Raw genomic sequence first — 14,126 nt, forward strand, 5'->3', positions numbered from 1 at the left:
ACGCGGCAACTGACTGCTCCGTGTGAATTACGAGCCTAGCAATCTAAACGTGGCCTAGCCTGCAGGCTAAGAAACGTGTCGCAGATCGGATTGAGCTAAGCGGCCTCACACGTGCGACGGCCGTCAATGCCCCTATATTAACCGACATTCACAACCCCCGACTGCTTTTTCAGCTCAACGTGACTGAATCGCGTCTGTCTGTCGTAATGAAAACGCTCCCAGGATACCCCGTCGACGTCAGACGGTTTCTAAAAGTCTTTTCCATCACGCGATGTGCATCACGGTTTGTTTCATTGGAGTGATGCGAGCCAGGATTCAACCCATATCAAGCAGTCCATCACGCTGTGTTCCCGTGTCATGCCTGGATCACCCATCGCGCAACATTTGCTCCGGAAACCCGGAAGCCGTCTGATAGTCGTATATCGCGACTGCTAGCGCCAACAAGCACCGTGTAATTACCTGGCTGGAGGTTCCATCGCTGAGACACAACGTCCCAGACGCTCAAGTCACGATAAGAGAGCTCAAATTGGACCCTGGCCGACTCTCCCTTTCCCAGCGCTACTTTTTCGAAGCCACGCAGTTGCTTGGGCGCGCTATCAGGGATCGCCACGTAGAGTTGGGCGACTTCTTCTCCAGAGTGGGGGCCGACGTTCTTGATCGTCGCTGTGACAGTCGCAAATGGCCGCCAGAGACTATGACTCTCCTCGACCGAGCCGGGGGCTTTGGCCTTCTTGATTGACATGGCCGAGTACTCGAATGTGGTGTAGCTCAGGCCGAACCCAAACTCAAAGCGCGGCGTGAGCCCGTCTGCATCAAAGGCGCGATAGTCGAGATGCGTCCCTTCGGTAAAGTCGCATTGCGGATCAACATCGTCAGCGTCGCGCCTCTTACAAGGCTCATAAACGGAATAATCGCTTTCGTTCTTTGCCAGTGTATACGGCAGCTTTCCAGAGAACCCAGCCTCTCCATAGAGCAGTTGGACGAGTGCGGTGCCACTATCCTGACCAGGAACATGGGCGATGATCGCTGCGGAGACGTTGGGATGCTCGATCCATTGGTCGACTAAGCGGATACCGGCAGCATGAACAACGACTATGGTGTTAGCGCATTTTGAGGCCACATTGAGAACCAAGCCGTCGGAGTAGTCGTCCCGGAGTCCGTCCCGATCCCAGCCTTCGGTGGCCATGGCATTGATGAATACCAAGCAGGCATCGCTGGCGGCGTTGACGTCCGGGTCAAAGGACGAAAGATCCCAGTTGACCCACGTGTCATCCCTGACAGCTCTCTGCTGAATGGCGCTGAGTGGCTATTGTGTCTTGTATCAGTACGTATCTCAACGATCCAGAACGCTGGAACTAACGTCGGTGATATATGCGGGCGAATTGGCAGCGGCTCGGCCCCCGCTCACTATTGTGCCTCCCCGCGCAGCTTGGTCGAAGTGCTGCTCAGTGCCAAGAGTGGCCTGTCCCATCTCGGGAGATGCCATGTACCCCAGCTGGAACAGCACGTCGGTGTTCTTGGTCTTGGGGACCGTGGCGTCGTACCCGAATACCGAGAGCATCTGCGGCTTGGCTGAGAACGGCAAGGCCCCGTTCTCATTCTTGACAAGGACATGCCCCGCGATTGCACCTTCAAGTATCACCTGCTTCGACGCAGGGACACGGGCATCAACCTTTTCATGGGGCTGGGTAAGGTTCTGCATGCCCACTCCTGGGACTGGAAAGTCCACATCTTGGCCAACGAGATACCACGCCGCGAGAATCCTAGCCCGCGTCAGTCACAATACATCGTCGGCATGGACACTTCACCCACCTGCTTGCCATGTCCGTGAGTCTCTCTTCACTGATGGTGTGGTTATGTACCGCCTCCGTCAGGTTATCTCCCCATGAACCCCCACGCGGCATCACCATGTCTAGCCCTGCATTGGCGCTCTGGAGGTTGTGCTGAGCGTTCCAATCAAGGAGCACGAACCCGGAGAAAGATAGCTCGGTCTTGAGGATTTGGTTCATCAACTTGTCGTTCTCACAGCCGTAGGTGCTATTGATACGGTTGTACGAACACATGACGGAAGCCGCTCCAGCTCTAATACCGTCCACAAAGGGCCAGAGGTAGTACTCATGCAACGTCTTATCGTCAATATTCGATGATATGGCTTCGACACCGAAATAGGGACGCCTGTAGGTTTCTTGCTCGTTTCCGATGAAATGCTAGGTAGAAACACCAGCGGTTAGTCGAGGTGAAAAGATGAGAACCAACAACCCGGTCACCCGAGCTGCCTTGGTGCACAGAAACTGCTTATAGCTTACCTTGAGGTTCGCGATGACGCCGGCATCTTGGTGACCTCTCACAGTCTCGGCAGTCAACTGCCCTGAGAGATATGGGTCAACTGAGAATCCCTCCCAATTGCGCCCGGCCAAGGGTGATCTCCCAAGAGGACCAGCGTTGGGTCCAAGCAACACGTTCACTGGGTTACATGTCAGTTACTCAGGCTGATCACCACCAAGACAAGAACGTTTGAACCCACCTCCCTTGGTCTTGAATTCTTTTCCCATGTAATAGCCCCTCAAGTATGTCAAGTTCTTGTCCCAAGCAGCACCCGCGTGGATTGCGGAGGGGTATGAATTGACAAAGTCGGTCGCTCTTACGCCATTGCCCGCATCATGCAAGCACATCCCAGGCCATCCTAGACGAGGAATGGATCCCGTATTTCCAGCGCAAACATTTTGGTCGCTGGAAAAACCTCGAGTAATGTTTACCTTCTCCTCTAAGGTTAGTTGGCCAACTAGCGTCTGCGCCTTGTCGTAGGCACTTTTCCAGATCCCGTTTCCTTTTCCTAGGGCTGGAAGCACTTAGCAAGGCAGATTAGGCAGGGAGAAACAAATGCGCTTACGAGACGGATTGATGTCGGTAGAGTAAGGATGGGCTGAGACACTCGGAACGAGCGTGAAAGCCTCGCACGCGAGCAGAACAAGCAGCGACCGCATATTGACGTGGTCAGAGCGCTTCAATCTTGAAACAATTCAGACTGGTCTTGACATGTTCGAAATCAGCTCAGAAGTCTCATTAAGACTGCGTTGAAAGCGTGTGAAAGCGTGTGAAAGCAGGCTCAGTCGGCCCGCCAGGAAATGGACACGAGGGGGAAGGAACAGGGCTCCCGGTCACGACGATCATAATTTCACGGCGCGGGTTTCACCGCTCGTTTGCCCCGGTCCAATCGGAACTCGCCCAAGAGCAGGTACCCACGGTGGGCCCTGCATGTTCAAGCGGTGCTCCTCCATACGGAGGTCTAGGGTAACCATCACGGAAGAGCAGAACCTGGATGCGACGTGACAACTGGGGTTCTAGAGTGATGACTGCAGCTCGTGACTTGATTGTGTTGGCAATGAGGTGGTAGTGTTACTATGATGGATCCGCATAGATGGGGTAAACTCAGCATTCCGCTAGCATATTTGTGATGGATAATATGAGGCCATTTAGTGCGACAGTTGGATACGAGAAGTTAAATCTTCTTGTCCATCGCACGCGGCATACCGCAATAGGAAATATGAACAGAGATCAAGTTTCAGCCCGTGTACCTTTAGCCGAAGATTGAAGCCAGTTTAGCGGCAAAATAGGTCGGGCTGACGGGTGAGCAGCGTCCAAGCCCGCCACAAGAGCTAGATCTCCTGAGCTACGTAGCACACGATACACAACTTTAGGACCGTAGTGCGACTACTGACGGTCTAGACTCGTATCGCCCTATCTACATGATACAACACTGGCACGTGGGTGGCATCAATGACAGCCGCCTCTGAAGATGCAATCCGACGCCATTCCCCAGATTCCACGCCTCCATTTCCCCACACATCCTCCACGGCTAGACCTGTCTCCACTAATCCCCAGGACATATCAGGAAGTGGACATGAGGAAATCGATTTCCTGCTTTCACTGGCCGTGGTTTGGATCCTTGCCTTTCGGCAGACTCGGCTCTGCCAAATAGCTATATTGTCATCACAGTTATCTGGCCGTGTTCTCCCGTAGAAATAAACAATCTCAAGCTGCTTCTTCCACTTTGGCCATCTCTACAAGTCTTGCTCACATTAGTCCACTTGCTCTGATTCGTTTCCAGCCATGTCACCAGTTGGGAAGGAAGATCCCGCCGACATCCAAGCCAACCATGTGGAAAACCCAGCAGACAATAATCATCAGAGCATTGACCCGGGCTGCTGGCGATCATTCCGACTTCTGGGCACCCTTACCGCCATTGTTTTGACGGCAAACACCCTCTTCATTGGCTATTCCATGCCCGTAAGTTTGATCAAGTAATATTCCGCTGTCTTATTGAACTGTAGTAATTCTAATGACAAATAGATCAATGTCCTCTCTGTGATTGATGCCGAGATTGGCTCGCTCGCTCGCTACCTGCCCTCCAACGCCCGAACCGCTAACCTAGGCACCAGGTCCGTCACCCAACATCTACTTAGTAGCTCTCACCTTCACTCTAGTAAGCGGCTATTGCTCTTGACATTGGCCGTCTCGGCGACATCATCGGCCGCCGGTCCGTCGTGATCGGTGCTCAGCTCTGCGCCGTCGTCGGTTCCATCGTTTGCGCGCGAGCGAAAAAGGTCAACACTGTGATAGCTGGAACGGTGCTTTCTGGCATCGCTGGCGGCGCGCAGCAGCTTTATATGCTTACCATCCAGGAGATTGTTCCGAACAAGTACCGCATTTACGGCCAAGCTCTCATTACCCTCGGAATCTTCCCTACTCTCGGCTTCGGCCCTGCCATTGGGCAGGCCCTTGTAGAGTACACGGAGCTCGGTTGAAGGCCAGTTTTCAGCACTCAGTCTCCAAGAAAGTCGCGAGACTAACGGAGTATACGTGGTGCTACTGGCTAAATGCCATTCTCTCGGGATTTTCGGTCGTGTTGTAAGCGCTTTGTTACTTCCTTCCAAACTTCCACATGATCAACCAAGAGCAGACCAAGCTGCAGCAGCTGAAGGAGCTCGACTACTTTGGGCTTCTGCTTTATTGCTCGGGTCTTATCCTACTTCTGCTTAGATTTAGCAAGGCTTCCCAGCTGCTTTTGTTAGTGAAGATTGTACAATTTGCTGACCCTAGACCAAGCTTGGGGACAAGGAACATAACTTTGGAAGAGCGCTGAAGTCATCTCGACGATTGTGGTCGGAGGAGTCACGCTCATTGCTTTTGCCTAATATGGTGTGCCTCGACATCCCCTTTGGCCCTCGTTGTCGCTAACACCAAACCAGAAATGTACATGACCCCGGTTTAGCCTCTCAAGTCCATTAAGCTGCTGAAGATCCAGAACTTTGCTGCCGTTCTTATTGTCGGCTGTGTGGGCCAAATGGTATTTTACTGTCTAAACGTGCTCTGGCCGATGACGATTACCGTGTTATTCACCACTGCCAATGGCATCATTGGTCTGATGTCGGTATGTGAATCATGTTTCCACCTCCAGACTATGCGTTAACTCTACCTCCTCAGAGTACAACCGGTGCCAGCTTGGCCCTAGGTGAGATTATGGTTTCGCCCTTTTTCAAGCCGGTGGGCTGACTCAATTGGCAGTTGGCGACTGCGAGTGTCTTCCTCGCAGTCCTTTCAGCCCTGATGTCTCTTGTCGACGAAAGCAATCAGAGCTTAGGTATCATAATAAGTATCCATGAGGCCTCGATAGACAATCCACTAACGGAAATAAGCTTACTATCCTGGGTGGCTTCGGTGTTGGCTGGGTCGAAGACGTCGCGATCCTCATTGCTGGTTTGGTTGTTCCGCTCGAGGATATTCGTGCTGCCCAGGGACTCTTTGCTTCTATGCGAGCTGTAACTGGCACCATCGCCTGCAAGTGACCCTTTCAGGAAGATGAGGATCACCTGTACTGAGACTTTTTAAAACAGTGAGCATTTGCGTCTCCATCTTCACTGACAAGCTGGCGGTCTTCTTGCCACACGAAATCACCTCCGCTGTTACGAAAGCTGGTCTCCCCGATAGCAGTCTACCGGGTCTATCTACGGCTATAGGTAATGGAACTGCCTCGGCTCTGGGCAGTGTCCCAGGCATGAATGATACAATTCTTCCTGAAGTCGGCGAGGGTACGAAAATTGGGTTACATGACACTTTCATAATCGTCTCCTTGGCTAGTTCCGCGTTCGGCATCATCACAATCATCTCAGCATTTTTCGTTCAGGACGCTTCACATCCCCCCACTGGCTTCGTTAACAAGCAGATCCATACTGGGGTCATGAACAAGTCGCACAAGGATTATGAAATGTCGAGAAGGTGTGAAACACTAGAGGCACTCTTAATTTTTATTTCTAAATCAGTTATACATATGGAATGCTTTGCTATCTCCCAGAATCTGAATGCGCAGATCTGTCATCACATTTTAGTGAATCCAGCTAGAGACTGCTCAATATTCCACAGATAGACACCTAGAGCAAGGCGAATTATCTGAGACACTAATACGCACAACAAGATATATAGCAGAGCTATTTTTACATACCCAACGCTTAATTACTCTGGCGGAATGGCCAGGCGTCCCATCGACTACTTAATCAAGGCAGAATCACGGTTGCTAGAAACCTGGTTGATGCTGCCCACCGGGGTCGGGATGAACTCCGGGGTCTCGCTACCGTTGATATATTTTACTGATGGACACTTTCGGTGGTGCCAACTAACCATGGCTTGTTAGCTTGCTCAACCAGCGAAGCCCAGGCAGAGCCATAGCGCACCAAGCGTCTCCACAATGCTTTTCGGTATATTTAGTTTCTGGCCTGCGATAGAGGTCCATGATAAGGTTGAGTGAACCGGCATGGCAGGGATGAAAGCGGGAATCTGGGTGGATGGTGCCGTGCAAGTGAAAAAGATCAAGCAGTCTACCGTATCGACGCCCTGAATCCTTCCCCTACTTATTGCCTTTGGGCTTTTATATACCTAATGATTTGGGAAATCTAAGCCTTTTATAGGTTAGCTTTAGTCCATAAAAACAGGGTCAATTTGGTGAGATGGAAAGAATGAACAAATACTAAATGCAATGATATCTATCATTGCTGCTGCTTTCACCGGAGAAAACGAGTCTAACTTCAGAGGTCAATCCAGGGGCCAGGGCAGTTAGATTACGCGGCTTATTTCCGTGGCATGTGCAACTGAGTGGTGAGTCACAACGCCGGGGTATCGTCGCGGAGTTATTCGACATGACTGGCGAGCAATGCGAGGGTGTGAACAACCCTGCACCCGGCTATTTCGGGACGCTGCCGCTGCGACATCTACTCTCCACATGATGACCCGCCAACGTCCACTCAACCATCCCATTGACTTGACCCCATCAGATCCCTACAGGGGCTCTTCGGCAAGTAATGATACTAAGTAATGGACTTGGCCCAAACCCTCCGCACCGTCGTATTTTGCTCGGCAGTTGCACGCTGACCGCTGTCCATGAGACTCTCCATTTTCTGGCTGTATCTCATCAACTTGATCGTTGGTTGATGCATGCATGCTCACTCGGAATAGTATTGACAGCGCATAGTATATATTGAGTGTTGATAACAATTCTGTTGATTGCTACGTCGCCTTCCCTCTGGAAACCGTCACACATCAAGGTCTCAGCTAAATCCATGATATGCCACCGCCAGATCTGGATGAGTGGCGACTCTCATTTCTGAAGCTCAGGCTACGGTTGTACGCCCGCTTGTGGGTAAGTTAATAGACAGCAGATTCGAAACAGAGCCAGCAGACTGTGTCTTGGATATTAACCAGCTCATTTCAGATTGAAGATGTGAATGGCAAAGTTCGGCTTGCAGAGTAAGGATCGAATCCCCCTAGTGTTGCTGAAGGGGAAACACTAGCGCGGAGTTGCGGGCCGAAGATACGGTGACGCTAAAGGTCAAGCGCAATCAGACATCTGGACCCCCTTGCGGCATGTCAGCAGGGTGCAGGAGGGATCACCAGAATGGTGGGATTCTACTTTGGTACTTTGTATCTACTCTGTAAGTTCCATCGTTTTAAAAACTGAGGGGAGGCTGGAAATGCAGTCGCGATTGTGAATGTAAGACAGACCTGCTGGAACTGGGCTTTATCAATCACATCAAATCAAGCAAGCTCGAGGAGCGAACAAATTTGGAGGAATAATGACCCTAGACGCCGCCTTGAATCGTTAGTGTGCTCATTAGTGCAATGCATATTTCGTTTTCGCTTTGCAACCAAAAGAGGAAACTTGTTGCCGATACGAAGCACTGTCAATGAATGGATTGTTGGGATTGAGTGAGGCCTCGAATGCACAGTGCCATCCAATTGCGCGTCTTCAATCTGGCAACGTGATAGGGGTTGGGTGTGATTGACTGCACAGGAGCCCAACGAGGCTGGTTTAGTCTGGCTCGTGTGCGGAGTATCTCGTTGTGGTAAGTGCAGCCGCACCACAAGAGGGAATCCGAGCTGAATGACAAGCATCGTGAGTTTCTAGACTGCCGAGAATCTACCGTCCGGATCGCCGAATATAACCCAGTTCGCGTGGACATAGAGACACTTCCAAGGGTTGTTCCCCTTAGTGACCCCGCCTGGCCTGCCTTGGTGGCGTTGCAAAAACCCGGACTTAAGCCGTCATTACGGAGCATAATACAAAATGAGAAAATATTTGCCGAGCCATGTGGATATCTTCGCCGCTTAGATCGGTGAGGAGCCGCGCAATAGTCGGAACATGGATTCCGCACTCAGGGTTTTCTATACGCCAGCAACACTCACAATGCACAGTGTGGAGAATGATGCCTCCTTTACCCCATGGAGTTTTCGGGGTTATTCCCGATGTTGTTGGTGGCTGGAATCTCCCCGCTCTGCCTCAACCAGCCCATGCCATGGGATAAGGGACAACCCACAAATTTCCTACTCCGTAGTTCAATGCATCTTTGAAGAGTGGCTCCTGTGACTCCTCTTGGCTCTTGGCTGTGGAGTTTTTCATCTTGAGTTTGTCATCCCAAAATTGTTTTATCAAGACTAAGCACTGCACGCATTTGTAATCGACTTGTTCGTCCTAGATCAGAGCCTTACCACCCAGCCGACCGGGCTCGGTGAGACTGGTTCTTTTAACGGCCGCCCGTCAGAACTTTCTGAAGTGAATTTCACTCGCCAACCGTGACTAGACAGGATTACACCCCCTCGGTTACGGTATCCGCGATGGCAGACTCCGCTGTTCAGCCAGGCCACGGCCTTTGGGGAGAAAATCCTCAAGGTGATGTTGTCGTGTCGGATGCCATTGAGGAATTCCATGAGCTTGGACGACAATTAACGACAAAATCACGCCTTTCGAAAGCAGAAGCCCCCCGAGACGATGCTGCCAGTGGTTCGACACGTTGGTCTAACGACGAGTTTGATCTCCCCGAATTCCTTCGAAAAGGCATCATTGATGCCAGGACACCCAACGGAGATCCGGCGAAAAGGCTCGGCGTTTCCTTCAAGAACCTCACCGTTCGGGGTGCTGAGTCTTCTACAGCAGCCGTCAAGACACTCCCCCGAGCCATTCTCAACACCTTCGGGCCGGATCTATGGACTTTCGTCCGCGACAAGATCCCCGGAATGAAGCTCAACAAAGGTCCCACGGTCAATCTTCTCCACGACTTTACCGGCACTGTTCAACACGGCGAGATCATGCTCGTTTTGGGCCGGCCCGGATCTGGATGCTCGACGTTTCTCAAGACAATTGCCAATCATCGTGACGAGTACGTCGCCGTGGAAGGCGAAGTGTACTACGGGGCCATTTCGGCCGACGACCAAAAACGCCACTTCAGAGGCGAAGTTGTCTACTGCGAGGAAGACGATCGGCATTTTCCTTCACTGACAGTTTGGCAAACGCTCTGGTTCGCGCTGAAAAACAAGACGCGGAAGAAGGATGAGTGGACGATTCCCGTGGTTTTAGATGCCTTTCTGCAAATGTTTGGAATCGAGCACACGAGACAGACGCTTGTGGGCGATGAACACATTCGTGGCGTCTCTGGTGGAGAGAGGAAACGAGTCAGCTTGGCTGAGACTTTGGCTACACGAGCGTCGGTAGTTTGTTGGGATAACTCGACCCGCGGTCTCGATGCAAGCACAGCTCTGAGTTTCGCCAAGGCCCTCCGTGTCTTCACGGATGTCAGCCAAAGGACAACCCTGGTGACTCTGTACCAAGCTGGAGAGTCGATATACGAACTGATGGATAAAGTCCTGGTCATTGACGCCGGACACATGCTATTCCAAGGACCCGCCGACGAAGCGAAGAAGTATTTTGAGGACCTGGGATACCAGTGCCCTCACAGACAGTAAGGACGATTCCCAGTAGATCTGATGGACTGCAACATTGACACTATGACAGAACTACAGCAGACTTCTTGACTTCCATTTCGGACAAGAACGCGCGACGCTTCCAACCTGGGCGGGAGGAGACGACACCAAAGACACCCGAGGAGCTTGCACAAGCATTCCGACAGAGCTCTCACTACCAGAGACTCCTTGCTGACGCCCAAGGATGCGAGGGCGACGGCCGAGGCATCGAAAACGAAAAGCACAGGACGTTCCATGAAACTGTCCAACAATCCAAGTCCAAGCATGTCACGAAATCCTCCTCTTTCACGATTTCCTATCCGCGCCAGGTCCTCGCCTGTCTCCACCGTCAAATCTGGCTATTCTACCACGAGCGCAGCTCATTCTACACCAGACTGTTCATCATCCTCAGCATTTCCATCATCGTCGGATCCCACTTCATCGACATTGATTCGAGCGCTACCTCCTCTGCCTTTTCCAAGTCGAGCATGGCCTTCTTCGCTATTGCGTTTGTTGGCTGGCTCCAGTTCGCTGAGTTGATGCCGGCGATTGTTGGTCGAGTGACATTGCAGAGACAGCGAGAGTTTGCTTTCTGTCGTCCGTCGGCTATTGTCTTGGCTAGAGCGATTCTAGACTTGCCCATCTTGTTTGTCATGGTCGTCTCGTTGGCCATTCCGTTCTATTTCCTGGCACGGTTTGACGTCGACGTCAGCAAGTTTTTCATCTTCACGCTATTCGTATACGTCGTGTCCTTCTCCCTTACGACCATGTTCCGCATGTTCGCGGCATTCTCGAGCACTGTAGATGATGCAATCCGCTTTGTCGGTGTTTGTGAGTACCCTCAGACTTCAACGCATTTCGAGACGGAGCTAATATGTTAAATAGTCATGAACATCATGTTCATCTTCACTGGTTACGTCATCCCAAGAAGCACGCTCCTGAGCGATGTTCCATGGTTTGGTTGGTTCACTTACATCAACCCCGTTTCCTATGGATTTGAGGCATTGCAAACAAACGAATTCAATGGTCTCGAAATGTCCTGCAGCGAAGGAAACTTGGTTCCCCGCGGTCCAGATGCGCAGACCGGATATCAAGGTTGCAGTCTGCCAGGAGCCGCTGCTGGCAGCACCCAAGTTGATGGTCTTTCTTACCTCAAGGTCTCATTTAACTTGTAAGCCCAATCCCAATTACCAAAAGCTTCCGTAGCTGACTGACAACTCGAAGCCTTCGGTCAAATCTTTGGCGCAATTTCGGCATTGTCATCGCCTTCACCGTCTTCTTCCTCATCCTCAACGTGGTGGCGGTTGAGAAGATCAGACTCGCAGACTCCAGCTCCCAGTCAACCGTCTTCGCGAAGCCCCCGAAAAAAACAAACCCAGACGAACAGACCCAAACCGAGACCGACGATACGTTCGAAGAGATTGGTGATGGAAAGAGCGTCTTCACGTTCAAAAACATCAACTACACAGTCCCCTACGGCTCCGGTCAACTGCAGCTGCTGAACAGTGTTTCCGGGTACGCCAAACCGGGGAAAATGGTGGCGCTGATGGGAACCTCTGGTGCTGGCAAAACCACTCTATTGAATACCCTCGCCCAAAGACAAACCGTGGGCGTTATATCCGGAGACATGCTCGTTAATGGACGTCCCCTTGGCGAAGAGTTTCAGCGGGGGACAGGCTTCTGCGAACAGCGAGACATTCACGAAGGCTCGTCTACAATCCGTGAAGCGTTGGAGTTCTCAGCCCTATTGCGTCAGGAAAGTCACGTTCCTCGCAGTGAGAAAATCGCCTATGTCGACCGCATTATGCACCTTCTCGAGTTGAACGACCTGGAGCACGCTCTTATATCATCCCTAACTGTCGAGCAGCGCAAACGTGTGACGATTGGTGTTGAGCTCGGTATGTTATCACCTTGATGCCCGTAAACTAAGAGACTATTGCTAACCTATCGAAGCCGCAAAACCCTCGTTGCTCCTTTTTCTGGACGAACCAACTTCTGGCCTCGACAGTCAATCCGCCTACTCCATTGTTCGATTCCTCCGCAAACTCTGTGACGCAGGACAAGCCATCATTTGCACCATTCACCAACCCTCATCTGACCTAATTGAGCAGTTTGACATGATTCTCGCCCTCAATCGCGGAGGAAAGACCTTCTACTTCGGCCCAGTTGGGGAAAACGGCTCCATTGTTATCGACTACTTTGCTGCCCGTGGATTTCACTGTTCCCCTAACCAAAATGTGGCTGAGTTCATCCTCGAAACCGCATCGAGACCGGGAGTCAATGACCAGGGAGTTTCGGTTGACTGGAACGAAGAGTGGCGGAAGAGTAATGAGGCCAAGGCGATTGATGACGAAATTGACAGCATCGCGGCTGAAAAGAGAAACATTGTCACATCCGACAAGAAGCCAACCAAATTTGCGGCTTCAACGTGGTATCAATGCGTGTTGCTCACCAAGAGAACTTTTATTAAGCATTGGCGTGAGCCACATTACGTATACGGTCGCCTCTTCATCCATGTAACAATGGGTATCATCAGTGGCTTTGTGAGTTACCAGCACCCTTTGATGGAAGAACTCATCTCTAACAAGAACTAGACCTTCTGGAACCTGGGAAAAGACGTCGCCTCTCTACAGAACCGCATGTTTACTGCCATCATCTATCCTTTCTTCGTCCCACCCTCGGTAGTTAACAGCGTCGTTATCTATTTCTTCCGCAACCGAGATCTCTGGGAGGATCGCGAGCTACCAAGCTGTACCTATGGCTGGGTCGCCTTTTGCACAGCCAATGTTTTGACGGAGATCCCGATGTCCATCGTTTCTGGCACACTATACTTTCTACTGTGGTATTTCCCGACTGGCCTTCCCGTGACTGCTTCAGTCTCAGGATATGTGTACTTGATGACCATTCTATGGTCTCTATTCATGGCTAGTTGGGGTCAGTGGATCGCTTCGTTTGGACCGAAGTACGCATCGATTTCGAATGTGAGTTGGCTTTGAGTCCTGGATCGATTACGCCACATACTGACTGGTATTTCTTAGATTCTACCGTTCTTCTTCTGCATCACTGCCCTTGTCAATGGTGTCTTTGTACCATACTCAGCACTACCGGGTTTTTGGAAGTATTGGCTGTACTACATCAACCCGGCGACGTGGCTTAGCAGAGGTTTACTCTCTACTATATTGCCTCTTGTATCAGTGGCATGCAGCGAACCCGAGTTTGCGCATTTCGACCCGCCGCCTGGCCTTAGTTGCGCAGAGTATGCAAGCTCTTTCGTCGAAAACATCGCCAAGGCAGGATATCTCCAAGACCCTAATGCGACGTCTAACTGCGGATACTGCCCTTACAACGATGGCGCGGAGTACATGAAGACCCTGAACATACATGCCGGCGACAAGTGGCCCTGTCTTGGGTACATGGTTGTGTATGTTGTATTCAACTGCTTCCTTGTATACCTCTTCATCTACACAGCCCGTATCAAGAGGTGGACACTTGGATTTGGAACTTTGTCAGGGTGGATGAGGGGTTTGAAGAACAAGATCAGGCAGACAAAATCTGATCAGGGAGTTGATGATCAAGTATAGACCGAAGTACTTGAATGCCTTAAACAGAAGGTGCCGTAATGAGTAGACAAATTGATACAAATAGACAAATTGAAAATTGATACAAACACAAAACTCACGTCCGTAATTTGATCGCGAATCCTCTCGAGGGCTGTCACCAATGCAATGCATCTCGCAAATCCAACTATAATTGGAGAACAATCTTCTCAACTTGTTACCTTGCCAGATGTACTCGATGGCCTCCTCAGCTTGCTCGAATGGGTATAACGAGTCTATAATATC

General features: G+C 51.1%; 3 protein-coding genes across 3 annotated transcripts; 2 read left to right on the forward strand and 1 right to left on the reverse strand.

Moving 5' to 3' along the window:
* Positions 1-355: 355 nt before the first annotated feature.
* BGZ61DRAFT_536258 (putative beta-glucosidase) lies at positions 356-2,984 on the reverse strand (the record flags this gene model as incomplete). Its single annotated transcript, XM_046254369.1, has 6 exons — positions 356-1,306; positions 1,361-1,763; positions 1,813-2,207; positions 2,307-2,464; positions 2,525-2,839; positions 2,891-2,984. The coding sequence occupies 6 exons, from the start codon at positions 2,982-2,984 to the stop codon at positions 356-358; spliced, it is 2,316 nt and encodes a 771-aa protein (XP_046099918.1).
* Positions 2,985-4,110: 1,126 nt separating this feature from the next.
* BGZ61DRAFT_536259 (uncharacterized protein) lies at positions 4,111-5,846 on the forward strand (the record flags this gene model as incomplete). Its single annotated transcript, XM_046254370.1, has 7 exons — positions 4,111-4,287; positions 4,351-4,462; positions 4,489-4,781; positions 5,273-5,431; positions 5,485-5,512; positions 5,566-5,609; positions 5,697-5,846. The coding sequence occupies 7 exons, from the start codon at positions 4,111-4,113 to the stop codon at positions 5,844-5,846; spliced, it is 963 nt and encodes a 320-aa protein (XP_046099919.1).
* Positions 5,847-8,963: 3,117 nt separating this feature from the next.
* Positions 8,964-13,958, forward strand: BGZ61DRAFT_427077 (ABC-2 type transporter). The gene is made up of 7 exons (XM_046243688.1): positions 8,964-10,283; positions 10,337-11,115; positions 11,170-11,455; positions 11,509-12,182; positions 12,238-12,827; positions 12,879-13,265; positions 13,323-13,958. Exons 1-7 carry the CDS (start codon positions 9,163-9,165, stop codon positions 13,863-13,865), a joined length of 4,380 nt encoding a protein of 1,459 aa, XP_046099920.1. The 5' UTR covers positions 8,964-9,162; the 3' UTR covers positions 13,866-13,958.
* The last annotated feature ends 168 nt before the right edge of the window (positions 13,959-14,126 follow it).

Source organism: Ilyonectria robusta (genome assembly GCF_021365365.1).
Source record: "Ilyonectria robusta strain PMI_751 chromosome Unknown BGZ61scaffold_20, whole genome shotgun sequence".
Taxonomy (NCBI): Eukaryota; Fungi; Ascomycota; class Sordariomycetes; order Hypocreales; family Nectriaceae; genus Ilyonectria; species Ilyonectria robusta.

Bases quoted from the DNA above. Each gene is read 5' to 3' on its own strand.
- BGZ61DRAFT_427077 (XM_046243688.1), top strand. From the start codon at position 9,163: ATGGCAGACTCCGCTGTTCAGCCAGGCCACGGCCTTTGGGGAGAAAAT. The intron at 10,284-10,336 runs GTAAGGACGATT...ACACTATGACAG, and splicing joins TACCAGTGCCCTCACAGACA to AACTACAGCAGACTTCTTGA. The intron at 11,456-11,508 runs GTAAGCCCAATC...GACAACTCGAAG, and splicing joins CTCAAGGTCTCATTTAACTT to CCTTCGGTCAAATCTTTGGC.